Source organism: Coturnix japonica, chromosome 2 (genome assembly GCF_054131305.1).
Source record: "Coturnix japonica strain WE chromosome 2, WE-NBRP24, whole genome shotgun sequence".
Taxonomy (NCBI): Eukaryota; Metazoa; Chordata; class Aves; order Galliformes; family Phasianidae; genus Coturnix; species Coturnix japonica.
This window is the reverse complement of record NC_140664.1, coordinates 101841966-101865427: the sequence shown is the minus strand read 5'-3', so window position 1 is coordinate 101865427 and position 23462 is coordinate 101841966. Positions and strand designations below refer to the sequence as shown.

The following is a 23462-nucleotide window of genomic DNA, read 5'->3' as shown; positions in this document are numbered from 1 at the left end:
ATTATAGTGGAATACTTCAGCCCTCTAAAATCCCTATCATGATTCCCTTCCTGGTTAAACTGTTACCTATGAAAACAGTGCAACTTCTCTGGTGTAATCGTGATCTCATCCTAAACCCTCTTGGTTGTAAATAAAAACTTGTGCAATGTTTTGGAGTTTTCTCTTTACGTAAAGGTACATTTTTTATTGTAACCGTAAGCCTTATGTTGTAATACATGATTGGTCAACAATCTCCAAATGTCTACCTTTGGTAAAGAGAGGAAGGATCTTGTGGGTATTTTACTCCTTATGTGGTAATCTCCAAACCTGAGATAATTTCCAGTCATTACTCTTGAGAAATAACTTCATACAACTTTTTTTTTGCTATTGAAATCATTATTTTTAATATTTTTCAGCTCTTGAAAGAAACTAATAAATTCCTAATGTTTTCAACCAGATTCATAAAAACTCCAGCCAAGTTCCAGTTATTACATATAATTACAATAATTACATTAACTGGTAAAATCTTTTGCTTAATGTGTGTCAAGAAAGCACTGAAAGCTGTATTTAAAGCCAGTAAATATTTGGTTACAATTTTTTCATATTTCTTTTGAGGGAAATTCTTCTTTATTCCTTTGCCCTTTCTCTTTCTCTCTCTCTCTTTTAAGAACAAAAGATTAGGATTCAATAAGGTAAAAAGAAATATTTCTTATTTGTACTAATTCCAAATGGTTGTAAATGGAAGTAAGTGGTAGAATGGACAATACTTACCTCCTTGAAGTTTGCCTTTCCTACTAGGAATGTAACTTTTGTAAGCCTGTTGAGATTAGTAAATGCTTATGGATAGTTTAAAAATACTTCTATTCTTTATTGCTGGCCAGATTCACACTTGCAAATGTTTTTGAAATTAGGAAACCTGGTAACAGACAAGCTAGTTATATCTGATACACTGTTCTCTATTTACAATGAATGTACATGAAGTCCTACTTTTCTGAAAAGATGAGATACCAAACAATGTAAGGAAGATCATTTCTTTACAGTTTGTTATTTTGACTTTCTCTCAGTGTTGTACAAATGTTTCTCTGTGGCTTTTTCTGTTTGCTTGCTATGTTACACAAGTACTTACTGTCCTTCCAAATGACACTCATCTTTTGCATTCACACTCAAACCGCAGAGGTACCCTTTATAACACATATCTTAGTTACTACCCCAGCCTTGTCAAACACATCCAGATCTCAGACAGTATTTTTTAATGTGGAAGTTACTGGTAAACACAAATTTTGTGTGATTAGGAAATCCTTCTTTATTCATTATTTTCATCAGTGCCCATGGATCAAAGTCAATGGCTATTTCCCAGAGACGGCAAATCTATGGGATGAATTGATACTAAAAAGTAAATACACATTTATGTAATCTTAATGTTCAAAATGCAACAGTGTATGACACCATGTATGTTGCATTTGTGTTTTTCTCCTTTGTTTGAAAACACTTCTGAGGGAAAAGTGCTGTTTCTCCCAATGGTGTTTCTCAAAGGACTTCAGTAGAGGGCTGGCCTTAGAGCTGCTGCATCCCATACCAACAGAATGGTGAGGAAAGTGTTCTTATGGGGCACATTTAATTTCTTCCATTTCTCTTGATGCTGAAGTTATTTCACTATCCTTTTTTATCTTTGCCGTTGAATATGCGTTTGATTACTAAATTTATGTGCTTCCCTTTACATGACCTATTTCTTTTGTGTCTTGATGCTGTTGCTTGGATACACTTTCCTCTTCTAAATGAGACACTAGGTTTTGTCTTGCTTTATTCCATGCTTTGGATGATACAAGTGAATTGTACTTTTGGGGGGGGTTATTAAATGTATTTGGTTTGTCTGACACCTTTGTTTTTGTCTTTGATTGTAGTTCTGAGCTGTGTTTTTATATAGTATATCTCGTGCAGTATTGAATGGCTTCCTAGTCTTCCTTGTTTTTAACAATCAGATGCAAAAATGACACCATTACACTGAGTAATGGCAGATCACTACATAGCTTGTAGGAACATTAATATGTATAGATAAACAGGTAGATATTTGATTCAATTTCCTATCTATATTTGTCCTGGAGCTGCAAGTTAATTCCTGGAGCATCCTGTACCATTCATCTTTTTGTTTTAATCCTAGACTAGTAAAAATCGATAACAATAATAAATTAAGCATTTCAATAATAATAATAATAATAATAATAATAATAATAATAATAATAATAATGGAATTTTAATTTGATCAAAGGTGTTTTTACTCCTATATGCAGTTTTACTTATACCATATTGAAAAATGTAGAGTGGAGCAGGAAAATGTTGAAAGGAGGGTGACGAGACCTTCAGAGGCAGATAATAGCTTTGATGTATGAAGAGTTTAGCACTCTTGCCCTGGAAGAGAAACGGTTGAAAGCAACATAAAAGAAATCCTTAAAATAACGGATGGCAACAAGAAACAAGTATTCACATATTCTCACAATACGAGAATCAGAGGGATCCCATGAATTGTGTAACAGATGGAAAACAATCAGAAGGAAGTACTTTTCATGGGTATGAAGGAGTGGAGTGTGATACTCTTGGGGACTGACGAGTCTGTAATATAAAAGCAGGAGCAGGCAGAGCAGTGGAAGTTGTCTGCTGATGGTCTCCAAAGATGGATGACCGGGTGCAGGCCTTGACAAGTAATTCTTCATTCACTGTTTGCTGGAAGTTAAAAAAAAAATGTACAGCAGGATGCCTGAGAGTGTTTTGCTAGAGTTTTGTACGAGTTGCATTCTTCTTTATGTAATGTGCTATCTGGCCTGTGCTGCTGCATCCTCACTGTTTCAGAAAGCTGCAGATCTATTACCAGGCTTGTGTTGTTACCTGGAAGCCCTGTGCAGAAGCTGTTGATGCCCAAGGGTGTGTTCATGGCACTCGGTGATGCGGAGGATCTCTGTGTCAGCTGAAAGGTCACTCAGGGTGGGGGAAGTTCTCGCTGACAGTGCTTCAAGTGCAGAAGGGAGGAAGAACTGATCCCTCATCTGGATGTGTCAGAGCTCTTACACACAACCTCATAAATACAAGTGCTTATACTCTAGTTATATAAGCTGAACTCAGTGGAGGCAGTACGGATAAATCACATTAAAAATCAGGTATGTATGAGTTATTCAGTGTAAGCAATAATGGATTCCACATTGTATATCTTCAGAATGCTGTCTAGGTACATTAATCTGATTAAAGGTTTGCTTGATTTTGACATCTGGTATGGAAGAAACTTGGAGAAAGGTCAGCTAAATGCTGATGTATTGTTTCTTCTCATTATTTTACTATAATTTCTTTATCATTTTTCTTATCCAAATATAAGATGCGATTGAAATTGTCCTGTATCAAACGTGCACATTTAAAATGACAAATACATGTATGTGACTTTCAAAATTAAAATAAAATAAAATAAATAAATGTGAACTTGCTTTATTATCCACTGAATAATCATACATACTGACACTACATCTTATTGTAACAGCTCTGCATTTTGTTTAATCAACATTAATTTTTTTTTACAAACTCATCACGTTGTTTTTCATAATAGATATCACACAGCATTACTTTGATCGTACAGCAAAACCCCAGGAGTATGTTGAGACCTCCTGAAAGACCATTTAACTAATTGAGGCACAGCTGTTGTCTGTCAAAGGCAAAACACCTCACACCTTTGCATCTTAAAGCACGCTTTTAAAATGTCAGATGAAAAGAGATGCGTGTTTGATTGCTTTGCTAAATATTAAGGAAGAAAAGGTATTGGATAACTCAGTGTTGCACATTATTAATACAGTGAGAGGTGCAAGAGATGTGGAAAAGCTAAATATACTCACAAGATGTTTTTCTTCTATTGAGATGATGCTGATACCTGGAGTCTTGTTTCATACTGTATTAGCATTGCCAAGTGGATTGTTAGCTTCAATGTGAGGTACTTTAATTACATCATCTTAATATTGCCGTTACTTGCCCTAATGCTGCCCTTAGCAATTTTCCTGCTTTTCAGACATGTTTCAGAGCCCCGGATATTTTATATTGCTTTGTTTCAAACCTAGGTTAGTGTGGGTTTCAAACTGCTTCAATAAAGCTCTGAAACCAGTTCAGTTCTCAGTGTTTTCAGAGTACACAACCATATTAAGAAAGAATGGGCCCAGAACAGCCTGTTCTACCAGTTGTTGCACAGATCCACATTTCCAGACATACACAGCAGGTCATGCATATCTGTATGCGGATAGCCATCTCTCTAAACACAATTGTTACACACCAGTAAAGGCAGCCTTTCAGCTCAGTCATTTGTAAACGCTGGAGGGAGTGTCTTGTTTGTGCTACTTGTGCTCTTGCGCTGGTATAGTGACTACTTGTGGACACATGAAATAATCTCATTTTAGTCTGGAGGAAGGATTTACATTCAGACAAGCCGGCTTAGCTGGGACACAGGACCAGCTCTGCTCGCTGCTCTCACTTAGTGGCTGCATAAGTGAGTGCTGACAGTCACACAGTATTTCACAGCATTTCCAGAATGTCGAGAAGAGCAGGCAAGTTCTGTCACAGTTAAGTGGGATATCATAGGTACTGTTGCAGGTGTGGATTTAAGAAAGGATCCTTTCACATCTCAGCATTAGCCTTTATCACATAGTTCCCTGCTGTAATACTAGGAGCTGGTGCTAGTAGTGTAGCACTGCTTCTACTCTCAGACTTCAGTCTCGCTTGCCTGTGAGGAAGTGGCTTTCTCTAACAGCCAAGAGCTGTAGGTCTCTCTGGCAGCACTTCTGGCCCATCTCAGTGTGTATGCTAGTCCAGGGAGCCTGCCTAGGTTACATGACCTTTGAGGGAGTGGGGTCTTGTCACATAGCACAATACAGTCAGGGTGTGTACATCCAGTGCGTGTCCCTGTGCAGAAGAGAGAAGATTCCATCCACCCCAGCACTGCAGTAACATAGAATGGATTAGGTTCCTATGGGATCTAGGACCTTACATGCAACACCAGTGGGATTGCTGTGACTCACATACAGCTTTAAATACACCCACTTGCACCCAAGCCGGACTAAGAAAGATGCTCTGTACCCAGACACCTGTCGCTCTCGCTAAATCTGATTTGAACGCAGATTCTTGGTTATGTAATGTAACATCAAAGAAACAATTTTATTTTCCCTAAAAATGAACGGAACACAGAACTTTCATTCTATGCTTAGTTCTCAGTACCTGTCTCTCAGTCCCTCAGGAAAAGACAATTTAAGGGCTGTATTAATTGTTAATCTTTTCTTGACTTTCACTTGACTTGACATTTGATTTTGAGAATGGAGGATCCTTTTTGATGTGTTGTTTTGCCTTAACTAATCTCACTGTAGAACAAGTATGAAGGAGCAGGCCCTCCTGCAGCTCAAAATGGGGCAAGAACTATGTTAGTCTCTAGTTCTATCTTGACAAACACTAGACATCTGCTTCAGAAGGATTTAAATGAGAACAGAAATAGGATTCATGTTTTCTATCACACTGCATTTCTAATTACCGATTGGAGTCGATTTTCACTAAAATGAAGGCTTTTTAAAATTAGGTTTGGTACAAGCGTGATTCAAATCAAATCACAGTATTATGTGCTGCAGAAATAAAAGACAAATTCAATAACCTTGATGATAGAGTCAAAGTTTTTCTGAGCAGACTTGGCTAAATTTTAAGGAGAGCACTTGATACTAATAATGATAAATTTCCAATCTCTAATAAGGTAGAATTTATGGAAGAAATATCTCTCTAAATGTACGACTAAAGCAGACAGGTCAGGTTAAACATTTTTCCAGTTTCACCCAGTGCTCAGTGTTCCCCTGAACTGACAGAATTCACCATGTGTCTTTATTAACCTGTGTTCTGAAGGTCTGATGACAGCACTGGTACACGTGGGACTCAGATGGTGAAAAACTGTACCAGATTTTGTATTTCAGAAGAAAGTAGCTAGATACAAAAAGCAGATCAGCACATGCAGTCTTTTGACAATACCATGTGCACATCTCCTTGCTCTGATATTACTTTGCTTGCTAGAAGAGATCACAAGCAAAATAATTTCTCTTTTGACTCATCCACTTTAACAGCTAGAATTACTTCAGTGATTGTTCTGCAGCCTGTCACTGATTATTTCAAATAGTGCTACTCTTCTTACGAGTTTGGTATTTTGTTCATGTTGCTGAAAATTCTTAAGGGGCCAAGTTCTAATGGTTTGTGAGTTAATTTTGCAAAGTTCCGTGACTAAAATGTCCAACTTTTTAAAGTGGAGAGTGATTTATTCAAGGCTGGTGATTTTTATTTTGTTTTTTGAACCTAGGATGAATAAATGCCAGTAGGCATCAATGGGGATTGTCTGAAAATAAAGAGGAAGCTATGTTTCTGAGTGTGTAAAAATAGTATGTAAACTAGACTGACATCAGCAGTAATGACAAGCTTGGATCTTCAGAGATTAATGGAAATAGGATATCTATATTTAAATGGATTTAAGTAGTTTTGCCATTTTCCAAGCAGTGGTGAAAATGGTCGAGTGAACAGATGTACAAGTCATACTGGCATACAGCATGTAAGCAGAGAAATTACATACAGATTTGTAGATATATCATACAATGCAACAGTGTATGCTGTACAAAAGGAAAACGGAGCTCAGAGTCTTTAGATTTAAACCTGTTGAGCAGCTGTCAAATCTGTGTTTGTTTCGACAGCAGTATGCCAGTGCTACAGCCCTTGCCTAACTGGATAAGCCAATGCATTTCCCCAGAGAAATCAGTTTATGATGGTTCTAAGTGTTGGCTATAAAAGCTTACACAACTCATCATTTCACAATCAAGAGCTCTATGAAAGGCCAGTTCCAAACTTATGCTTCAAGGTACTTAAAAGTTAGAGTCATACAGACCTGGTACGGTGAAGATGGAGCATACGCATTTTATTTAGCTCCTTTCAGGAGGCTGTCTGTAAGAACACATGAAATATTTTATGAAGCGCAATAAAAATTACCATGTGTGCTGCCGGTGTAGTTTGGAACAGCTGATAATATTACTGCTGTCTGGTTCTGGTTTGCCTGAAAACCTCAATCTGCAGTTGTTCAGCAGCTGAAAAGCAGCTGAATTCAGGCATATGGGGTAAATGATTAACTTCTGCAGCCCTCCCAGAACCATTCATAATTCAGAGTCCTCTGAGTACGACTGTAAGGAAATTTATCACCTCATTACTTCTGGCAAGTGCTTCTTGGAAAGTGGCCTCTGGAAAGGCTTTTACTAAACACTGACTTCCTGAACTTGCCTCTCCCAAACCTTGGATAAGCTCTTTCCACTATGATCATAATTTAACAACCTAGTTAAGAGTTAGCACAATTTTCCTTCCTAATGCTGCTCATCGGTCAAGGACCTCTCTGAGGCACATCTGGCTTAACAAATACATCAAATACATTCTGCCCAGGTGGAATAAACTTTGAATCTTGATGTCTTTTAACTGATTTCCCATCAATTCATATATAAACAATGATTAATATATAAAGTAGATTTTTACCAGCTTCCTCTGGGTAATAATTTGAGAGCGGTTCCTCTTGACTCTTCTAGGCTTAGGGAGATTATCTTCTTTTTATGCTATTTCCATTTGGTTTGACAGGACAGGGTTTGTTTTTCTCTTTCATGACCTAGTTTGGGATTAGGTATTTGGCATAAAACTAGATATCTCTAATCAGCTCAACTCAGCAGAAAATGAAAGAGCTCTGTTTTCCTCGTACCTTGCAGTTTATAATTGATCAGCCTCATATTGGCCAGTGCTTATGAAACAAATCTTCCATGCTTTGATGCCAGCAATGCTAGGTCTGCCTGAGCACATTTATGTGGCAGTTCCTGGCAGGATATAAAGATTTTGCCAGATGTGACTTGAAAAATATTTTCTTCTCTATTTGCAGGAAAATAAAATAATTTTAATAATATTTATTACACTGTTGGAAAAACCCTGTATAACCCTGTATAATCTAACCAGAAAAAAACACCAAAAACCAAAACCCAACCAATTGAAGGTGGGTAAAATGTTACCAAATTTAATGACAAAAGATGTGATGTAATTACCAGCTAACTCTAAACTTTAGCAATCTCACCATCCATTTTACACTGAAATCAATATGTCTTTAAGCTTGTGAATGGGGAGAATGTATTGCTGTTAACTGCTTCTTACTTGTTCTATAACGCCTCTGTCCCTAAGCTGAATCTTAAGAGAATAGTTATTCCTATGTGTGACTTCAAGTAAGAGCAAATATTTGTCTCATTTACGTGACCGTATCAAGTGTGGTTGTCATACCATGCATATATGTATGGTATATATATAAATACATATATATATGTACTTGAATGGTTATGTTTGCTGTATGGAAAAGTGCTTCCCTTATGGCAGTTCTTGGTCTTATCTAGCCTTTCTTTGAGTCAATTTAAATCATGAAAATGGAACAAAACAAAACATGGAAAACTACCTATAAGAGCTGGTAAATTGAATGGACCCGGAGAAGGATCTGACAAGTGCCAGAGTTGGTGCAAATATGGGGCAGAGCCCCACAGAATAAAAATATGCTCCAGTCTTGAAATTTTGATGGATTCTGTTTCCTTTCTGTCCGTTATACTGTGGCTATAGTCTGCTTTGTGACTGACAGAGGCAGACCATGAAGATGCTGTAAGCAGCTAACAATCACAAGACTGGACTACAGCAACAGATGGATGCAAGCTTGGGATTATACTTAGCTATAATTATAGTGCAGTTGGCAATTTAGGGTGGGCAAACCTGATCCATCTTTAATTAGCTAATCCTAATGAAAACATTCTAGCCACTGGAACTGAACAGACTTGTTACAAAGTAATTTACCTTTTGCCATCGTGCTCAGAAGGTTTCCACTGTGCCAGCAGTGTGTACTTGTGCACATTACTCTGTAGGCACACCCACCCTATAATTACAAATTCTATAGTCGTTTTGCAAGTGTGAGGTAATGTGCTCCCCTTTATGAGTTAGCAGAATGTAAACCTTTCAGAAAGCTGGTAGTGTACTGGTAAGAATTCATTGCACAGCAAGAATCTGACACCTAGTGGATAGATGGCATTTGAGAAATACAGCTGGACCATCAAGGAATGTTGACATTAAATGACCTCATGAAGTGGAACAACGACTTTACCACAAGAAAAGGAAATGGTTTTGAGCGACTCTATGCACAGGGCCAAAATAATTGGGTAATGGAATCACAGAATCACAGAATGACCCGGGTTGGAAGGGACCTCAAGGATCATGTAGTTCCAACCCCCCTGCCTGGCAGGGCCACCAAACACACACATTTACTAGATCAGGTTGCCCAGGGCCCCGTCCAACCTGGTCTTGAACACCTCCAAGGACGGGGCATCCACAACCTCCCTGGGCAGCCTGTTCCAGGGCCTAACCACTCTCCTAGTGAAGATCTTCCCCCTAACATCCAACCTAAATCTTCCCTCTTTTAACTTAAAACCATTTCCCCGTGTCCTGCTATTGTCAGCCCTTTCGAAGAGTTTACTCCCCTCCTGGGAGTAAGTTCCCTTCAGGTATTGAAAGGCTGCAATGAGGTCACCCCGCAACCTTCTCTTCTCTAGGGAATGTTACTCTGAAAGCTCCAGTGTGTCAGAGCAGATGTCAGGCCAAGAACGCCATACAGCTCCTAAAAGACAGAGACTAAATCCCACATGGACATGGGAGGATTCTGATGTGATGCGCTGGAGTCAGATTGCAAACAAAGAAAACTCAAGTACACGGTCGATTCAAAAGTCATTAATCTTTTTAATTACTAACAAAGCACCGCCGCTCGACAAGCGGTCCCATCACCGCCGCTAAGGGCCGCTAAGAGCCGCCTCCGGCCTCGCTCCCGGGTACACGCGGTCAGGGCGGGCAGCACCGCCTCCGCCAATGTGAGGAGTAGGGCCGGCCCAGGCCTGGATCCCGCCTCCCGGAGCCCGGCCCGCCCTGCGGATGTGGCGCCGCGATCAGGCGGTGAGTGGGGTGCCGGTGGTGGGGCTGTGTTGGCGCTCCGCTACCGCCGGCGCTGTGTGGGAGGAGCCTGTCTTCCCCCGGCCGCCCAACGCGGGAGGCTCCGGGGCGGGGAGAGCGACGGGCCGGGGGTCCGGGCGGGGCTGGGGGCGGCCTTTAAGTGGCTGCTGTGCGGGAGGGGGTGCGTGTGGCAGCGCGTTGTGTGCGGCTCCTGGGAAGGAGAGGGCTGCTGGGCCGCCCTGGCACGGTGGCAGCGCTGCTGTCCAGGCTGTGGGCTGGTGGCCCGTCTGTGTGAGCTCCGATGTGCCAAAGTAGGAGAGTAGGTGTGCCGCCGAGTCTGTGCGAGGCCTTGTATGCACTAATTCAAGCTAACTACTACATTATGTCCCGCTGACTCGGTGCTGGGTCTTGCATGTGCTGAATCAAACCAGCTCTGTGGCATCAACATTGAGAGCGCAGGTTTGAAGAGGGCTTTAGGGCTCCTCTGTTTCAGTAGCAGTAAGGCTGCAATAGCTAACAGCAGGTCTTGCTCACTCACTGCACTGACCGCAGGGATTGTGGATAATTGGTAGGAGCCAGTTTCCAGACAGCACGGTGTGCATGCAGAGGCCGTTGTCAGGCTGGAAGTCAACTTGGCGTGGGCCCCTGTGGTGGCTGGGACACACAGAAGTGCTCCTCTAAGGTCCACAATACTCACCAGTTACCAATGCATCTCAGTGTCGAGATATGCAGTGTGGCAGTTATTATCTTTATCTATAAACATATATAAAACAGCGAAGCAGTAAGGTGGAATGACTTGTCACGATGATGTAGTGAATCACTGGCACCGCAGTTACACAGTGCCTTATCACACTGATTGCATTTCCCTTTGTCTGACTCATTCTGCTTGTACAGATTTGCATCAGAAATCTTTTAAAAGTATTTTATTAATCTAATGCACTTTCTTTAAATGTTTGCATGCTCGGGTTCAGAGCTGTAAATCAAAATTACACGCTTATCACTGTAGAATTGTGCCTATAAAGAACTGAAGGCACGGTGTTGACTGCATAGTTCAGTCGGGTGATTAATATTATACGTGAGAAGTCTGTGCTGATGATTTGCACTTTATGACTGAACTTTGTCACAGAACACTTGGCTTATAACTTTCAACCAATCTTTTAATTGCTGTGAGCATAATTTGCCTGTCTGCATGAGAACGTGTTTTAAGTTTCCTTGGAATACTTGGTTAAAGCTTCACAGGATTAACTGAGAAAGTAGCTCCATAAAAGTATAATGTATTTGCATTATTACCAGGAAAAGCTTATTTATTTTAGATAACTGTTTGACTAATGTTATCTTCTGTCAATGTTTTCATTTGCTGATGATTATGATGCTGTAGAAAGTTGCAAGCTGGAGCTTTTGAAGATAGTTGTTCCTTATTACTTTGTTTTTATTTACTCATTTTCTTTCTCAAAAACCAATTCTTTCCTATACATAGCAAAAACAGTTTCAATACTGGAGAGTGAGATATACATGTCCCAAAAGACTGGTAGCATATTGCTGTGTGACAGTCAGAGAGGTTATTCAAATGCTTTATAGTTCTCTATTCAGTTGGTCCACATAAATGGTTACCTGCCACTTTGCTAAGCACAGACACATGTAGCTCACTATAGTGAAGTTTTGCATTCTTTACACTGATATCACATATATATGCATTGCCATTTTTGTTTTGTTTTTGTACTTAGCAGGTTCTTAAAAGATGAAGGAGACTTGGTCTTTCTTGGATACTTTTGAGCCTAACTTCAGGCCTCTGGTAGTAATTGAGCTTGCAAAAGGCACCAAAAAGGAAACCATAGAATGGTTCACTAAAAGAATAGTGGACAAAAAGGCCGATGGAGGTGAGTATAACAGGGTCTTCTGTAACACTTCATAATAGATTGGCTGTCATAATATGGAGACAGACAAAAAATTAGTTTTCATGTGATTCATGATAAAAGTAATTATGTTTAGCCAGTCCCATTCCATTCTTCAGTTTTGAAGTTGCTTGTTATCATTTAGGAGTAGTGGCTTAAGGTCGTGTGCCTCCTGAAGTTTAGAATTCTTCCATCTTAGTGGTGGAACAGGAGTAAACTCATGTAACTTAGATTTTTAGTGGCTTTCTGTGACAATCTTCTAGAGTGTGTTTCTCATGTTGACTAAGAGAAGATTGTAAATCTTGCCAAATCATTACCAAAATGAAGATGCGTTACATCTATTATTCTGCCTTCAAGCCTTGGCTTCATGTTATAGAATAAAATTGGGTTAGCGGGAAGCAAATTAATCTTGATAAATTCATGTTGGCTTTTAATTATCTTTTTTCTAGCTTGTATGTTTTCACACAGTGAATATTTCATTTCTTGGTGTTCCAATATACTTCCAGGAATTAAAGTTAGTTAACTCTTTTTTTGTGATTTCTTAGAATTCTTTCTTTTCTCTTGGAAAGGCACTGTTTATGACTGTTGTATCTGACATCTGATGGTCAGTAAACTTTGTGCAGATGTTGGATCTGACTACAAACTTGCTTGGAGGCTTATTTCAGAGGCCTGGTCTTCTTAAAACTAGTGGGACTACAGAAGCAATGATGACTGATGTAATATGAGCATTACAGGAGTAAATCCAGACTGTCCTCATTGTTACAGTTAATATTCAGTAAACACTTCCACAGAAACAATACTATGGCAGAGGGTTACCCTGCAAAGTTCTGGATATCATATGCTGTTGAAACCTTAATTCTTCATCCCTGTAATAATACAGTGCTTCTGATGACTGGGTCTGGTATGGTAGGTGTTATGATACAATTTTCTTTAGGTATAATTTTTATGTATTCTGTTCCATATTCTGCCTTCTTTTACTTCAAAGGTGCACAACTACTGATTAAACCGTTGGTTACAGAAAATGGAGATGAAAATATTTATCTAGTTGGAGCTTCCCACTTAAGGCTGTTGCTGGGAGCTGAAACTGTGGGTTTGGTGAAGGAGTGTAATGATAACTCAATGAGAAGTTTCACATACAGCAGTAGAAAAACTTTCAAAGATTTTGCAGGTAAGCATTATTAGACATTTTGTATCATTACAAAGATATGGGTACATTTATTATCTGTTTCACTATTAAATCTTTCATAGTTTATCTACCCTTTGGAATGGTGTTATGATTGTTACTGTGGCTCTTGAAAAACTCAAGGCCAGGCTGGATGGGGCTTTAAGCAAGCTGGTCTAGAAGGAGGTGACCATGCTTACAGCAAGGGGGCTGGGATGAGATGATATTAAAGGTCTCTTCCAGCCCAAACCATTCTATGATTCTGTGATTTTATTCCTTATTCAGTTTTCAGAAAAATACTTTGGAAACTGTATAGCAGAAATGGATATAAAGATTCTGAGATTGGCAAATAGTGGAAACCTAACTGAGAGTCTTTCAACAGATCAAGATTATCTAGTACTTACTGGTACACTATCCCACTCTCCAGCAGTTCATAATTCTTTTGTATTCAAATTCATTCTCTTATTCCACTTGGGTAGTCAGAAATGCAGTGACAAATGTGTACTAGTTATTGAAAACTTCTTCCTACAATGTTTATTTTTAAAAGTGGAGGTTTTGCTAAAAAGTATTTGTTGGACTGGAATTTGTGATAATTTTTTGTTGTCTCAGTTATCTTATTATGCTGCACAATTTCTTACTACCTTCTTTTTTTACTTAGATGACAATCACAGTTTCCTTACGATGTCAGAATGTCAGTATATCATCAAACATGAGCTTGAAAACTTGAGAGCTAGAGATGAAAAAATGATCCCTGGATATCCACAGGCAAAACTATATCCAGGAAAATCAATTGGTAAGCAAGGTAGTTTGTTGTCTGTGTCTCAGTATCTTGAATTAGGACAGTCTTCACAGGGGAAAAAAAGCCTTATTTTTCCTTCAATTAAAATAAATTCTCAAGATGTAAATCACACTATTAATTTATCTTGTTTTCTCAGATTTTCATAATGATGAAACAAGGATCAATGGATGTACAGTGTAACAAAGGAAATTCCAAGTAGATTTTAAGAAAATGTTCTTTACAGTGAGGAAAATCAAGTAATGGAACAGGATCTTAGAGAGATTGTGGAAATTCTGTCCTGGAAGATTTTAGATCTTAATTGGACTGTATCCTGCACAGCTTGAATTAAGCTGGACCTGCTTTGAGCAGGAGGTTGGACCTGATGACTTCCATAGGGCCATTCCATCCTTAGTCTTCCTATGAGGCTGATATTCTTTCTTTGCATTCTTTTTAGTTGAATACATTTTCAAGTAAGTTGATGTTATCTATTATTTTTAGTTGGTACCCAAAGTATTTGTGTTATTAAAAAAAAAACCAAAAAAAACCCCCAAAAAAACCACGAAAGAACAGCAAACAAATCCAAACACGCCAAAACCCACCAACAAATTGTTTTTTACAAAATCGACACAAGAAGTCACTGAAATAAATGTGTTCCTGTTCATGAATAAATGTTTTATTGATAGTAAGTTTATTGCTTCTTTTTGGGGTAAAGAATGGTAGTAGTGTGGCATCTGTTTGTTGTTTCATTTATGGCCTGCAAATGTTGGAAACAGCATGCCCTTAGTAGTATTTTTATGGTAGCTCCAACTAGTGTATTGGTAGAGATGCTACAGTTCTTTAGGGGACAGTTTTCTCTTCTAGAATCCATATATCATTTTAATAGCCATGTTTTTATCCATTACTGTTTGTCATCTAAGAAAAACCTTAGTCATTCAAGAAAACCTTAGTTTTGGTAAGTACGTAATGTAATCCATTTGCTGATATCAACTTTCTTGTATTTGGCAAGAATCCTAGTACTTCTTTTTCCTTCCAGTGAGAAGATTATTGACCAATGGTATTCTACTTCAGATTTTCCCACTCCATGACAGAGAAGAATTGAAAAAGCTCCGACACACCTGGTATGGCCGAGTCAAAATTGGCTATCAACCTTTAGGTATGTGAACACTTTGCTACAAATAAAGTGCAGGGTTTCTTCTGGAGGAATTTTCTCTACAATTGGTGTGAGAAGACCAAAGGTCCTTCCCAACTACTACTCCATCATTTAGCCTCTATAAAATTGATTCTCCTGTGTGGAAAGTAAGTATTGTAACAAGAAGTCAGTTGTTTCACTAGGAATTCACCTTGTCACCTCCCTTTTTCACTAATAGTTTACCTTGTTGCCTTCCCATTTCACTGAGTTTACATTGTCACCTTCCCAGTTTGCAGTTCACCTTCTCTAACATTATCTTTCTGCCCAAGTTGCTTTGTTTGTCATCGTGGACTGAAGTTCACTTAGACTGGCTTTTACTTCTCTTGGAACCAATGAGGTTTTGACCTCATTGCAGCCTTTCAGTACCTGAAGGGAACTTACTCCCAGGAGGGGAGTAAACTCTTCAAAAGGGCTGATAATAGCAGGACTAGGGGAAATGGTTTTAAGTTGAAGGAGGGAAGATTTAGGTTGGATGTTAGGGGAAAGTTCTTTACTAGAAGAGTGGTTAGGTCCTGGAACAGGCTGCCCAGTGAGGTTGTGGATGCCCCGTCCTTGGAGGTGTTCAAGACCAGGTTGGACGGGGCCCTGGGCAACCTGATCTAGTAAAGGCGTATGTTTGGTGGCCCTGCTAGGCAGGGGGGTTGGAACTACATGATCCTTGAGGTCCCTTCCAACCCGGGTAATTCTGTGATTCTGTGATTCTGTGATTCTGTGAAGGTATTTCATACATGGTTCCTTGACTACAGACTTTCTGGACTTACATGCATAGTCAAGGTCACTTCATCAAATTCTTCATTCTTAAGTGCCTGTAGGTTAATCTTCTGCTATGATGGCTGGAAGTACAACTTTTCTGGAGTGAAGATGGAGCCTGAGAGGATGTGTCAGCTGCTGTCTCTCGATTCTTAATGATTTTCTTTCTTGTGTCTGCCTGAGTTTTGTGCTATTTAGGCCTTTGGTACAAGCAGAGAAGGATGAGCATGCAATTCAAAGATGCTCTTATAATATTTAGTTTTAAAATTTCACCTGCTCTTTTGAGTTAGCTCCCTGAAGGAGATCAGGACGTGAAATTGGCAGGTTAGTCTGCTGATCCAGTGTCAGTACAGGTCCACCTTAGGAGCAGTCTCCTTTTAACAGAAGTGTCCCTGCCCATCAGCAAATCAGTAGAGGACCAAGCCAAAATTATTTATTTTCAAATTAACTTTTGATAGTAAGGCTCTTCAATGTCTGGGGTTCACAAAACTGTGTTGATTTGTAGGCATTTCAGAAGTGTGAGTTGTTGGTTGCTAGATTCAGTTGAGTGTATTATAAACACTGAGCAAGTTCAAAATGAAAACAAGTTTTAATCTGACAGTGTGGTGAGAGTTAACTTCTGAATTCTAATGCTGTGAACTTATAGAGGTTAAGGATCTGGCTCAATATTTCCTTCCTCCAGACTACTGTGTTATAGGATTCTGCTTTTTACTCTTCTCTTGTTTACACAGGAGAAGTTCTTTTTCAGTGACATCAAATACACAAAAAGTTTAAAAGTAAATTTCATTAACCCTGTTGTTTAGGTATTAGCTTAGGGATCTCTTTTATGTTGTGCATGTGGAGTGTGAAAAAATGCTAGTGGCCTATACTCAAACTCGTAATAATTTGTTGATTAATTGAGAAAGTTTTTGGCATTCTGATCCTTCTGTTTGTTTGCCTTCCTCTCTGGCTTTCAAAGACTTACCTGATTGGCAGCTATTAATTTCTGCTGCAGTTTTCTGTTAATTGCATGCCATAATAATATTCTGGCATTGCACATGAGCTTTTAATGTACTAGTCTTTTATGCAGAATATATGTACATTGTCAGCTCACAGGGCATGATATTTTGTGAATGAATACATAGCAGTAATATCATAGAATTGTAGAATCACAGAATCACCAAAATTGGAAAGGACCCACAGGATCATCCAGTCCGCCCATCCATCCACCTGTCATATACAACAATAAAGGACTTGGTCTTCCAGGGAGGAAAAGATTAAAACAGATTTTAGCACTCTAAGCTTGGTATGGTAGTTATTTCTAAATCTTACTAAGTGAAGGCATTTTTAGATTATGATGGATAATACTCTACAGTTGGTTTTTTTTTGTTGTTGTTCAAAGTAAGACAAGGGGGGGTGGTTTTGAACTGAGACAGAGGAGGTTTAGGTTAGATATTAGAAGTTTTTCACACACGGGATGGTGATGCACTGGAACAGGTTGCCCAAGGAGGTTGTGGCTGCCCCATCCCTGGAGGCACTCAGGGCCAGGTTGGATGTGACTCTGGGCAGCCTGGTCTGGTGGCTGGTGACCATTTCAACCCAGGCCATTCTATTATTCTGTGATTGCTTTCCATGGAGACAGCATATCTGTCATATCCATTAGTACTGCACTATCCAAACCCTTAGAACACCTGAGCGGACAACCTCATGAGAATGATTGTGTGTTTCATGTATTGATTGCCTACTGAAGGGAATGTCTCAGCCTCAGTGTGTTTTTAGGTGTGTTTAAGAATTCAGTATATCTTTCTATCCTTTTAGTTCTCTGAGGGGTGGCAAAGCACTAGTTTTTTTAATGCTGTGCATATTGAAACAAATTTTGTTCCTAGGTCTACTGAGAAACTTCAGAAGTCAGGTGTCACTTATTTGATATAAAAAACTTACATGTATTCCTAGCCATTCATTTATAGATTCTGTTTTTAAGAATGCTAGTCTTTCTTTTCCTCTGGATACTGTAGTTATTGAGGTATTTGGCTTCCCTACTATCTGAATATATGTGTGCATTTATATAACACAACACAAATAACCTTCTCTGGTTTTGGAATGTACGAGTGGGAGAAACAAAACAAAAAAACATCAGAAAATGAATATTTGGGCCAAGGGCTTATTTTGCATTCAAGTTTGATGTTTATTGTACCGATGTGTATATCGTACATCTTAATGGATTCATTTTTCTCTACAGATGAGATACGCTCCTACTTTGGTGAAACCATTGCTCTCTACTTCGGCTTCTTAGAGTATTTCACGTTTGCGTTGATTCCGATGGCTATCATTGGAATTCCGTACTATGTGTTTGCATGGGAAGATTATGACAAATACGTAATGTTTGCCACATTCAACCTGCTCTGGTCCACTGTGATCCTGGAAGTTTGGAAGCGGATTTGCGCTGTGATGACATACCGCTGGGGGACACTGCTGATGAAGCGGCAGTTTGAAGAACCAAGGCCAGGTTTCCATGGTGCTTTGGGTATCAATCCTGTCACTGGGAGGGAGGAACCAGTGTACTCAAGCATTAAGAGACAGTTACGCATTTATCTGGTATCCGTACCGTTTGTGTGCCTTTGCCTCTACTTCTCACTGTATGTGATGATGATTTACTTTGACTTGGAACAGTGGGCTCTGGATTATCATGAGGAAGATAAGTCTACCTTCAGCAGCTTGATGCTGTATGTGCCCAGTATCATATATGCTGTCGTGATTGAAATTATGAACCGTATCTATAGGTACGCTGCCGAATTCTTAACATCATGGGGTAAGAAAATTATTTATTATTCTTATTTTTACATTATAATTCAGAATCACAAATATTTAGGACTTACTTTACTGTGGGGTAAAAGATTTGGCCATCTTCATTTCTTTTATTTGGAGTGTTAGAAGACTGCAGTTTCATGTTTGGTTTATTTTGGACTGAGTCTAGCAGAAGGGATGGTCATGCCTTTCTCATCAACCTCTCTCTAATGCCAGAGTCCCTTCTCTGAATTGGCTCTTTCTGAGGCGAGTGCTTGCCTAGGGGAAGAGGTAAGATCATCAAGGTTGGAGATTAGCGGTAGATATCTTTGCTCCATAACCCGAGTTTGATGAATACATCACTGTGTACTGATACATCATTGCAGAGGATAGAGGCACTAAGATAACAGAACAAAATCTAAAAACATTAACAAAATTGTCTTACAATAGTGTTTGTGTATATTTTACGTATAATGAAGACTGAAATTTCACATCCTTATCAAAACATTTTCTTCTGGGCACTCTCAGAAGAGACTGAAAAGGATGAGGAGCTCATCTGGTTGTCTCCCACCTGGCATATTTTCAGCTAAGATCTGACTTAAGCAACTGAACTGGCAGAGCAGAAGAAAAAATCTGGGTATGGGGCTGGCAGCCAGGGAAATTGCAGGGTCAGTGCATTGCCATTGCTGCTACTGAAGAAATGATGGTAGAGTATAAATTGTTTTTGCTATAAATTATTGGAGGAACTATTCCTCATACACTACTACTGAAATGATTTCTAGGTGGAAAAACTGTTTATGTTTTGTATAACAGTGTTTAGTACGTTGTATGTGCTTCTGCTGTTTACTAATGAGTAATTTTATTGTTATTTTAGAAAATCACAGGCTGGAGTCTTCATATCAGAATCACTTAGTTCTGAAGGTTTTAGTGGTAAGTAGGTAGTATGAGGAGTAAAGAAAACTTTATTAGTATTTTCGTAGCATTCCTGTCTTGACTTTCAATTTTGTTCAGTGCCAAATAATGTGATTAAACAAGATTACTGTTGTGGCTGTAGTAACTCCTAAGCTGTATAGATACCTTGTTTTATATTGCACAGGTTTATTGTTGTTTTTGAATTGATTGTTCTTTCATTAGGATTCTGGATATGTAAGGATTTATTTATTTATTTTTTAATTGATGCGGCCCCGGCTTCAACTGGGAATGATTCCTTTTGGTTTTTGTAACATTTCATGGTATACTGTATTTTAAGAAGTTTGTATGTTAACTTGCATTTACACTAACGCTCAGCCAACTAATCAGGGGGAGACTGGGTATACTTGTCCATTGCTCTGCTTGCATACAACTTATAGTATGCATTCATATATTTACCTTGGGCCTCTGAATAAGTTGCTTTTGTTTGCATACGTATATACCATAAACTGCATAGGAGAGGATTTGGTGCCTGTATTGATTCTAAGAGACTGTACTGTAAATCTTGAGAAAAGTTCTACTGCAGCGCCTGATTATGATTTTTCAGGTACAATATTGTGACTTATTTCTCATTTTAGCAGTAGGGAATATTTTTCTTGGTCATAAAACCTCTTGAACTGATGAAACGTAAAGCTGACATAAATTGAAGAACAGTAATACGTATCTAAAGAGATGTGTTCCAACATTGTATCTTGTGCTTTGGGAAGGCATTAAGGTAGTTTAATGAAAATCTGAGTAGGATCAATAGGATCAGGATTACTTTTTCTGATGTAGTTTTAAAAGTGATAAAGAAATTTAATTTAATGGGCGGTTTGTATGTGTGGAACCAGAGTAACTGTTTGATGGTTCTCAGGCCATGAATTTCAGCTTGCATAGTAACAACAGATATTTTTATTTGCAGTTCAACTTCTTGAATTGTTTTGCATCTCTCTTCTACATTGCCTTTGTGTTGTTTGATATGAAACTTCTGAGACAGGTGAGTTGCTCAAACATTAAAAACATTGTTGCAGCTAGGAAAATGAAGGATTGCTTGAAATAGCACTGATTTTTTTTTTCAGTTGTTTTTCTAAATGTGTACATGTGTGTATTGTAGTTGTCAAGTTTATATTTCCTGTTGTATTAGGCGTGCACGAACACTCGGGATGTAACATGATAGGCCCTCCTCTGCTCAGTTATGCATATGTAGAAGGGGTTATGCATATGTAGAAGGGGTGTAGACGAAGTAGATAGCGGCTTATTTAAACCGCTAACACGCACAATAAAATGCCATTTAGCTATTCACCATATTGGTGTGAACATGTAGTTAAATGGGCCCCGGCTGGACCAGGTTGGATTCGTGGAGGCTTAACGCTTGAATCCTGACGTGAAGTGAACCACAAGTAACAATTTCCTTATGAATACAGCTCCATATTTCAGTTCATCTTGCACAGTTGCAGAATGATAACATGGTAATATAGAACAATCATTTTTCTCCTTGCCGATGACGAAAAGAAATTGATTACTCCCTCACAATGACTAGGCTGGAGAATTTTCATTTCCCCTTCTTTTCCTTTATATTAGAAAGTGTTTTTCTCTATAATGTTCTTATTGAGAGGCTCCTGAGGATAGGAGCATTATTAAGTTTATTACTACAGTGAGAAACTGAAAATAAATAGAAACAACGATAATTTGTCATTGGTATTTTACATCAGCTTTCTGTTCTTAATACTGCTTGAACTCAAATGCATGAAAACTAAGTAAAAGTAATTATTCCCTTGACTGAAGAAACTTAGTTCATATTCTTTTAAAGTCCATTGTTTAGCTCTGTTAGTGATCAATGATGTATTATTAACTGTTTAGCTATCATTGGACTTTCTGTACTGGTTTCATGACACATGAAGATCCACTGAATAGTTAATTATCTAAAGACCTATTTAGTTATTTTCAATGCATTACAAAGAATGGGAACTAGAGCAGCTATACTTCTCACTTGCTATTGTTAGTTTTATTATGCCAGCTGCATTTGTTGTAGTATAAAAACTAGCAGTGTTAATGGAATGCACAAAATTGGAAACAACCAGATTTATTGCAGGTCTAGTAATAACTATTATTTTTCTTTAGAGCTTGGCCACTTTGCTGATAACTTCACAGATCCTCAATCAGTTCGCGGAATCCCTGCTTCCTTACTGGCTCCAGAAGAGACATGTGAAGAAGATGAAGAAACACATTCATTCTCCAAAAACAGATATGGACTTGTCACTGGTTGAACAAATCAACTTGGAAAAAGAAATGTGCACCTATTTTGTATGTTGAATATACTCACATATTATTTGGATATATAGTTTGTTAGATTGTATGCTGCTAAAAAGCGGTTTCAGGTGAATTGTTGTTAAATGCAATGTAGAACGTTAGAGTAGAAATAGCTATTTTATTTCAGAAGGAATTCTGAATGAGTGGTAAGTATAGTTTGACCTCTTGGCAATAGTCATAATGTTCTTTTCAGAAACAAAGAGCAGAACAGAAGAAGGAATTGCTTGTTTCTCATTATAGAATGTGATAGCAGTTGTTGCTTTTGAAACAGTAGATGATTTTTGTCAATTCATTGGGGGATAAGCTACACCTGTAGATTACTAGCGCCCAAATTATATCTTGCAAGGGAAACCCTGGTGCCTAGATTTTATTCTTATGTGGTGGAACATATAATTCTTACTACTTACTGAATTTATTATGTACTCTTTATTATGTACCCAAACACCAACAGATGGGTTACTATGTCCATAGCAAAGATCCTTCATTGTGATTGGAGCAGTCATCTTTTTCCACTGTTTGTTGTCTTCTGAATTATTTTTAGCCCTAGTAGTAAGGGCTACAAGGGCTACAAAAATAAAAAATAAAATTTTTTTAAAAAAACACAAAAAACAGACAACAAAAAAACCACAAAAAACAGCCAAGCAGCAGTGATGTAACTGCGTATTTCTTCTACTGAAAGACTTGGGTACCTCCTGTTTTCTTATGTATGTCAAATTTTGTTTGTCATTCTTTCTGTCAGCCATTTCTGCTTCTCTATTTCTCTATCTCTGTTTAACAATCAGTAGGGATTTCTTGTTCTTTGGAGCCTGTTTACACCTGTTTTTGCTTGGTCCCAAAAGTGTTTCCACTGGCGCAACAAATGCTGCAGTCCTGGAATAGCCCCAGCTATACTTGCTATCTTCCACATTTCTCTTTTCCTAATCCCAGCTTTGTTGCTGGCCATCTCCTGTGCTGGACTAGGCAGTCATTGTTCACAAAGACAACATAAAACTACTGTAAGAGTTAAGTTGATGAGCACAATAGCCTGTTCAACCTAAGTGTTTCTAACTGCTTGGCCCAGCAGCTTATTTTCAGTCTGTGCTGCTTTATGGTGCACTGAATCTGATACAGTGCATAAGCCCAGTTATGTCAGTACAAAGGGGTGGGAAAGAAATGGCTGCATAAGGAGCTGCCTAAATTAGTATTATCTCAGAAGAGGGGATGAGTGTAACATGCCTCCAGTTTCCAAGGTACAAGGACGAGTAGTGTGGCATGGAGAAAAGGTGAGAGGAGGAGGTGCTTCTGTTTCTGTTGTTGCACTGGTACTGGTTTAAACTGTCAATTAAACTATAGCCTAAGAGGGAGTATTTTTGCCTGAGTCAAATACTACCTTTGCAGCTGAATAACTGTACAAACATTCCACTGGAAGTGATGGTATTTCTCACTTTATACTTGGGGAGGAGGATTGACAGAGAGCATGACTGTCTTACAATGGAGAGCACAGCAGAAATCCCGAATTTAGTGTCTGAACTGGTAGATTAGCACAGTCCAGCGAGGAGCCCAAAAGTGTGCCAGCACAGGTCCAAGGGCTATGAATTGGCAGCAGGCATTGACTTGCCTAACCAAATAAGCTCTGCCTCCTAGAGCTGAGCTGCCTTCTGATTCTGAGCTGGCATATACTAA

At 38.8% G+C, this 23462-nt stretch overlaps 1 protein-coding gene across 4 annotated transcripts in view; it reads left to right on the top strand.

Moving 5' to 3' along the window:
* Positions 1 to 9962: 9962 nt before the first annotated feature.
* ANO10 (anoctamin 10) overlaps positions 9963 to 23462 on the top strand; it is a 102041-nt gene continuing 88541 nt past the window's right edge. The window contains exons 1-9 of one of the 4 annotated variants that reach the window (XM_015853937.3): positions 9963 to 10011; positions 11736 to 11885; positions 12886 to 13068; positions 13721 to 13855; positions 14874 to 14993; positions 17998 to 18567; positions 19417 to 19472; positions 20413 to 20487; positions 21612 to 21794. In XM_015853937.3, the coding sequence (XP_015709423.2) occupies positions 11747 to 11885; positions 12886 to 13068; positions 13721 to 13855; positions 14874 to 14993; positions 17998 to 18567; positions 19417 to 19472; positions 20413 to 20487; positions 21612 to 21794 (1461 nt within the window). In that variant the 5' untranslated portion in view covers positions 9963 to 10011; positions 11736 to 11746. Of the gene's footprint in view, positions 10012 to 10170; positions 10328 to 11732; positions 11886 to 12885; positions 13069 to 13720; positions 13856 to 14873; positions 14994 to 17997; positions 18568 to 19416; positions 19473 to 20412; positions 20488 to 21611; positions 21795 to 23462 lie in introns of those variants that run through there. The other 3 variants (XM_015853936.3, XM_085538295.1, XM_085538294.1) reach the window with 3 other exon arrangements.